Source organism: Ylistrum balloti, unplaced genomic scaffold (assembly GCF_031769215.1).
Source record: "Ylistrum balloti isolate Yb309-2 unplaced genomic scaffold, AGI_CSIRO_Ybal_v1 Utg370612, whole genome shotgun sequence".
NCBI lineage: Eukaryota > Metazoa > Mollusca > Bivalvia > Pectinida > Pectinidae > Ylistrum > Ylistrum balloti.
This window is the reverse complement of record NW_026782376.1, coordinates 1415653-1423472: the sequence shown is the minus strand read 5'-3', so window position 1 is coordinate 1423472 and position 7820 is coordinate 1415653. Positions and strand designations below refer to the sequence as shown.

Below are 7820 nucleotides of genomic sequence, written 5' to 3'. Positions count from 1 at the left end.
TACAAATAAAACAACTAAGGAACCTAAGTGGTTCCTGCGATACACACGGGGATTATTGTGCCCCTTGTCACGGCGTGCTCACCATTATAACTCAAGATGTCTTAAAAGTCTGCTACTGAACACAGAACCCTAGATCCTAACAAAATCTTGAAGTCTCTTTGGAGGAACGATGTTGCGACGCGGATAACGACGCTCAGGTGTTGACACCTTTCCTGACTCAGTGACTTTTTGAGATGATGCACAGACTTCAGTCGATGACTCTTGATGTATAGTCGACGGTACTGAAGACGAGTCACTTACAGGTTTTTCCATGACAATTATTGAAGGTTTCGGCTGAATGTCACCCTTCATTGGTAAGTTAACTTCCAATGTATTCTCGTCTACTTCGGTGGAACGAATCTGGTCCAAGTGTCTTCGCCAGAGAACACCAGGAGCAATTTCAACACGATAAGAAACGTCGTTTCGACTCTTGTTTCCATTGTTGTTCATTAACGCGTCGTTGGACATCAGGTTTGATCAAATCCAGCAGTGACGGTAAGTTGCGTCCCATGAAGAGTTTTGCCGGGCTCTCATTTGTAGTCATATGTTTGCTGTTCCTATATGCCAATAGGAAGTTAGCCAAGCGTTTCTGGATCGACCCAGAGTCTTTCTTACTTGCTTTCATTGCGCTTTTGAAAGATTGGACAAAGCGCTCCGCCAGACCGTTCGTACTCGGATGGTACGGGGCGGATGTTGTGTGTTTAATCCCGTTAGACTTTATAAAATTGGCAAAATGTTCAGATTTGAACTGTGGGCCGTTATCACTCACAACCTGAGCTGGAACTCCATTCCTGCAGAATATTTCTCTGAGAACCTCTACAATTCGCTCTGCCGTTGTCGAAGTCATAGCAACCACTTCCGGCCACTTTGAATGAGCATCTACAGCTACGTAAAACATCCTTTCGAGAAATGGTCCCGCAAAGTCGATGTGAATGCGTTGCCACGGAATGGATGGCCATTCCCAAGGATGGATAGGTGCGGCTGGCGGTGAATTCTTGATGTCTTGGCATCCTACACAAGACTTACAAACATGCTCGATGTCAGCATCAATGCCAGGCCACCAAACGTAGCTTCTGGCGAGGCTCTTCATCTTAACCACGCCCAAATATCCTTCATGTAGTTCGTCTAACACTCTCCTTCTAAGCGCCTCGGGGATAATAACACGTATTCCCCATAACAAACAATGCTGATGAATGCTTATTTCAGTACGTTTATTGTAGAAAACACCGAGGCATTTGTCTTCACCCTCGGTCCACCCTTGTTGTACGGTGGTGTACACCCTTGATAAGGTTTGGTCCTTCAACGTTGCATGTGCGATTTCCTTACTGGTCACAGGGAGAGTGTTCATGTAAGACACCATAAAGGCATCAACAGTATCTTCTTCCAGTACTGGCCTTATGTCTAGGGGTAGACGCGATAATCAATCGGCGTTTGCATGTTTTGCTGTACTTTTGTACTTGATGTCGTATTGGAAGCCTGCTAAATACAGTGCGTAACGCTGGTGTCTTGCCGCGGTTGTCACTGGAATACCTTTCTCTGTGTGAAAGATCGATGTCTGGGGTTGATGATCCGTCAGTAAAATGAAATGACGCCCATATAAATATTGGTAAAATTTCTTCACACCCCAGACAATTGCAAGCGCTTCCTTGTCAATCTGCGCATAGTTGCATTCAGATTTTGAGAGCGAGCGTGACGCGAAGGCTATCGGCCTCTCGGATTCGTCTTCCATAACATGCGATAATACCGCGCCTATGCCGTATGGAGATGCGTCTGTTGTCAGTTGCACTTTCTTGCCTGGATCAAAATGAGTCAGTACTTGTTCCGATGCCACAGCTTCCTTTACGCGCTGAAATGCAGTATCGCACTCTGCCGACCAACCCCACTTCCGGTTTGCCTCCAGAAGCTGGTTCAATGGGTTTACCATTGATGACAAGTTTTTAATGAACTTAGCATAGTAATTCACTAGTCCCAGAAATGATCTGAGTTGGTTGACGTTTTCTGGGCGCGGTGCATTAACAACAGCTTCCACCTTGCTTGGCATCTTGTGTAGTCCATCTTTGTCAATGGTGTGCCCACAAAATTCGATCGAGTCTTTGAAAAACTCACACTTTACCTTGTTAACGCGCAAGCCGAAACGGTCTAAACGCTCAAGTACTGTTTCTAGATTTGCCAAATGATCTTCGTCGGTCGTGCCCGTAACGATCATGTCATCCAGGATACACTGCACGCGTGGAATGCCTTGAAGAATTTGGTCAATGGATCTCTGCCAAATAGCTGGCGCCGACGCAATTCCAAATACCAACCGATTGTACTGAAATAACCCACGATGTGTGTTGATTGTCAGGTAATGTCGGTCCTCTTCGCGTACAACCATTTGCAGATAAGCATTCCTGAGATCAATCTTCGTGAAATGTTGGCCTCCAGCAAGTGTCGCGAAAATGTCGTCAATCTTGGGCAGTGGGTACTGGTCTACATCCAGAACCGGATTTATTGTGACCTTGAAATCCCCACATATGCGGATGCTTCCATCCCGTTTTGGTTTGGTAACAATCGGGGTTGCCCATTCGGAATGTTGAACTTGGGTCAATATGCCAGCGCTCACTAGGCGGTCTAGTTCTGCCTCAACCCTCTCTTTCATCGCAAAGGGTACGGTCCGTGGTTTACAGATTTTTGGATTGGCTCCCTCCTTAACCTTGATCCTGGCAGTGATGTTTCTTAGAGTGCCTAATTCATCCTTTAACACACTTGGAAATTTCTGAAGTTGCTGAGCCACACTCAGAGGGGGTTTCGAACCACTGGCCACTGCGACAGACTTTATCTCGTGCCAATCCAATTTTATCTTGTGCAACCAGTCTCTACCGAATAAGGGTGGTCCTCCATGTTTCACTACATACATGTCCAGACACTTATGCTGATTATTTAGATCAACTTCCACTGTACATATCCCAAGTGTACTCAACTTATCACCACCATAAGTTTTAAGAATTACTGAGGTATCCTTGAGGTCATGCTTTCTCTTGGGAAGGTACTTGTCAAATGCAGATTTGCTGATGACGGACACTGCTGACCCAGTGTCTAACTCCATTGCAAGTTCCACCTGGTCTATCTTTGGGTATAACCAGATGACATCTGAGCCACCCGATCTGTCAGAAATGTTAAATATTTCCAGTGAACTGATAAGTTCGGACTCAGACCCACTATCATCTCGCACTTTGTGTACAGGAGCACTTCTATTTCTAGGCTTACCAGACCTGCAAGCCTTCTTGATATGTCCCTTTTTATTACACGCGTGACAAATCGCGTCCTTGAAGCGATAATCATCTGCTTTGTGTGCACCCTTACAACGGTAACACTCTGTCCCATTATTTTTATGAACAAATGGTTTCCGTGCAGTCTGTGGCTTACTTTTCCATATTTTATTAACAGGGACCTTCACGTGCTGTTTCTGTAGCTCTACCGCATCCCTTGTTGCTGTTTCCACGACGATAGCAACCTCTAACGCCTTCTGGTACGTTAAATCAGACTCGGTTAACAACTTTTTCTGTATGTGTTCTGCCTTCAGTCCACAAACTAACCGGTCCCTCAGAGCATCATTGAGGTTATCCCCGAACGCACAATTTTCACTAAGTTTTCTCAGGGCTGCGTTGTAATCCCTAATATTCTCCCCATCCCGCTGGTCCCGTTTGTGAAATCTGAACCTTTCTGCTATCACTAGCGGTTTTGGAGAATAATGTTCTTGTAATACCTTGGTCAACACGGCGTATGTTTTGGTGGCTGGGAGCTCAGGGGCGGTCAAATCACGCAACAACCCACATGTCCTTCCGCCGATTAAGCTGAGGAGCGCTGGGACTTTTTTATCTCCTTCAATAGAGTTTACAATGAAATATTGGTCTGGCCGCTCCTTATATGCATCCCACCTTTCAATACCCTCGTCAAAAGTGTCAATTCTTCTCACTTTACCTGCCATACTGGTGTAATTTAATGTTGGGGAAATTCACAAAATCCCGCACCGACACACGTGGTCCGACAAATGAAATCTACCTCAAACAGAAAATACCTTAAACCAGAGGTCTCCGGCAATAATGGAATGTCTGTACTCAGCGGTAACTTCGCTCACACATTTCCTGAACGATTTCCGCCATCCTCGTCGCTAATTTGTCGTGTCTTGACCCAAAACGGTTTTTCACAGAACATATCACACATCATGGCGGTACAAACTACTTCTTTTATTATTGCGCTGGGCGGGACTATTTTCAGGAGCCGGACAAGGAAATTCCGGATTTGCATGCATGATATAGTAAAATACATCACAAAAGGTCTGAATTACATTATCTCAAAGTAAGCACAGCTTCTTGAAATTGCACGAAGACATAAATTATGTTAAAAGTTGAATAAAGAGAAAAAAACTTTTTCTCAAGAGGCCAAGCTTTTTAAACAGACGAAACACCGTGACAAGTGTCATTTCACAAATGAAATCAATAAATTCAAACTGCACAGATTGCTCAATTTGAATGAAAGAAAAAAATGTTCATAATTAATTTCTAAGTAACTTTTGAAAGGTAACATACCCGATTGTTATGTTATGCGGAACATGTTTTTTTTGTGTGTGTCTAATGGATAATATCTGTTAAAATTAAATAGGGTGAGTGGGAAAAGTCTATAGTGGTCAGATCTACTTTCTACAGTGCAACTTTCCCAAACTGATCCTTCTCCAAAACCGATCACCTCTAAAAACCGAACGAAATGGCGATGTACGGAATGACGTCCTGTTCATTATAGTAATAAAACCTACCCAATACCGACCCCTCAATTCCGAATATCGAACCGATTTTTATCTCCAATGACAAATTAAAACCAAATCGACCGAGTCCATCATTTCATCGAAGCGAGACACGGTTACAGCTAAAGTGAAAATAAGTACTGATGCAGAGTTAGAATGCCGTGGCGGCAGCTTAGCATCTAAATTGCAGGTTATATGTATATGTTATGTGAACACAAACAGAATGGAAAGATCGAGTCTGGTTTGAGAAAAGATTTTTTTTTAATAATGATAAACAGAAACACATATTCATCAAATATATTGGTTGGCAACTCTTTCGGACAAGCCGACTGTCCGACCCGGACTACGTCGGTAACGTTACGTTACCTCCGAGATCGCCGGCAATGTGCAGACTTCTTGTCGACTAGAACCACACGTAGAATACAAGTATCATTGGTTTTTCGCTTATACTTTCAGTTTTTCACATATATTTTTACTCTATAAAACTTATTTCTCTGTATTCAGTTTGACACAGTGTAAATGCTGAAGAATTAAGGTAATGTACAGAACGGAATCGATTCTACTATATCAGAGTCCGGACCGGTCAACTTGTTTCACTTCTACAAACCGAACCCTCCCTAAACCGACCAAATATTCATGTCCCATGCATGGTCAGTTTGGAGCAGTTCCACTGTATTTCTATCTCTCTACCTAATTGACTGGAAAGACAAAATTGGCCAAAGTCTTCAACAAAATAATTCTGTCTTTCCATTCCGAGCCAAAGTTGAGCTAATACTAAACGTTAGTTTAGCAAGGACATTTAAACTGTTAGATATCAACCAGTTACAAAGGGTGCCATCTTAGTATTCAAACTGTTTTATGATTATTAACATTGACTTCCCTCTGTGAATTGAGTCAGGTGATTACGTTTTAGGGAGTTGTACACTTCGAGACAAATGTAACGTCAAATTTGTATTTTTTGTCCTAAGTCACTAATAAAAATCAAGCATTGCAAGAATAAAAAAAAAATAGAATTCTATAATTCTCAAAGCATTTAATTTCTAATAATCGAATGAATGTATGTATATGATTACAACTGATTTCTGTCATTATGTAAAATAGAATATATATATATATTTAATGTAATATGTGGCAGTTTTGTTCTGACTGTGGTTTGGGCAGTTGTAGGATGGTATTCGTTTATATTCACTGTTATTGAAAACATACGGTTTATAATCAATATTTTCAAGTCTATTAGGTGAAAATTACTGTAAATCTATATATTCTAGTGGTACTTTTGGCACTTTTCGCGTTTTAGATATTGCGCTAAAATATCATTGAACTTATTGCTTATGTATGTGGTTAATAACAGTCATTGTGAATACTAGAAACATCATTGCGCTTATATGTTTAAAAAATATATTACGCTAAAATTCCGCTGAAATAATTACGTTTACAGTGCTCGATATACAGAGACATTGCAACTAATTTATGATAAAATGCTTTTCGACAAAATGATATAATGTATTTATTTGAAGAATTATTTTTTCGATAATTTTCTCTCGATCAAAAATGTCTGCATTGATGAACACACACATACACCATCACACACACATCATAAAAATATAAAAATCCACACATGCACTTTAAACAGTACATTACATCTCGCGTGTCATGCATATGCATTATATCATTTACCTATTAGTATCGATCAACACTCTCTCTCTCTCTCTCTCTCTCTCTCTCTCTCTCTCTCTCTCTCTCTCTCTCTCTCTCTCTCTCTCTCTCTCTCTCTCTCTCTCTCTCTCTCTCTCTCTCTCTCTCTCTCTCTCTCTCTCTCTCTCTCTCTCTCTCTCTCTCTCTCTCTCTCTCTCTCTCTCTCTCTCTCTCTCTCTCTCTCTCTCTCTCTCTCTCTCTCTCTCTCTCTCTCTCTCTCTCTCTCTCTCTCTCTCTCTCTCCGTTTCATCCTTCAGACAAGGTAGAAATATATTATATTAACAATAAACTTCACTTTTGCAATTCGTCTCAGAGTAAAAGAAAACATATCCCGTGAGGAGTTGCCGTTAGGTCACATCCGGATTACCGTACATTTTTCATTCACAGTTCATGAACCAAGAAGTCATTTTCTAAACGTCACGCCTGTATATATTTATATTTTGGTTCAGTTAATGAAGGCACCTGATCGCCGGTTATATAGTTACACAGCTGCCAATAAATTCTATGTTGACATTTAAGAATTAATAAAACATGAATATGGCTTAAAGGGCGTTTTAAAAGATCACACAAGGGGATATAGGGGCGTTTAACACGGGATTATCCCAATAATCCTCTTCTGCAATGTTTGACAACCTCCTGATAAATCAAGGGAGACTCACGTTATGTTGTAGAAGCACCTAACCCATAAACAAGGTACAACACAAATCTAATCATACGTGGAAATGGGGAAAAGTTCTTCTAAATATAAATGTTCATTCATTCTTTGGAGTAGGTGGTCTGCACTTTGGCGACCTAGTACGATATCGTACCATCATCGGTGGTGGTGCTTCCGGTTTCGCAGGAGGTCTCCAAGACTTGGCTAACTGCGGCTGCCATATTTGAAAAAGTCTATGTATAAGTTCAAGACCTACAATATTACGTCTTTTTCCTTTAATTTCTGAAAGCACAATTTCCTCAGTTTCCTGTCCATGACCCATCATGCCTGGTTCTTCCCATGCCTTTACAACCATGCGTCTCGGTAACAAATTTGATTTTTTCTGTGTATGATAACCACTTCCGGTCCTCTTTGTACTTCCACGACGTACAGAGAAACGAGAATTGTTGCTTTGATGAGATGAACACAGAGATTGAGCGGAATTGGAAACCGAACGGTTTTTTGAAAAACCCAGAGGATAGGTTGTAGATTCGCTGCTTCCGATATCCTGATTTTTTCGATTTGCTGCTAACGCCGCAGACGATACTCTTTTCCACTTGTTAATATTTTGGGTGTTTTTGTCACTGTTGGAATTCTTTGCACTAGATACCA

At 41.4% G+C, this 7820-nt stretch overlaps 2 protein-coding genes across 2 annotated transcripts; both read right to left on the bottom strand.

Annotated features, from left to right (window-relative positions):
- Positions 1-439: 439 nt before the first annotated feature.
- On the bottom strand, positions 440-1399 carry LOC132556967 (uncharacterized protein K02A2.6-like). The gene has a single exon (XM_060221431.1). It carries the CDS (start codon positions 1397-1399, stop codon positions 440-442), a length of 960 nt encoding a protein of 319 aa, XP_060077414.1.
- A 60-nt stretch (positions 1400-1459) lies between these two features.
- LOC132556966 (uncharacterized protein K02A2.6-like) lies at positions 1460-4006 on the bottom strand. The gene has a single exon (XM_060221430.1). The coding sequence runs from the start codon at positions 4004-4006 to the stop codon at positions 1460-1462; it is 2547 nt and encodes an 848-aa protein (XP_060077413.1).
- Positions 4007-7820: the final 3814 nt, after the last annotated feature.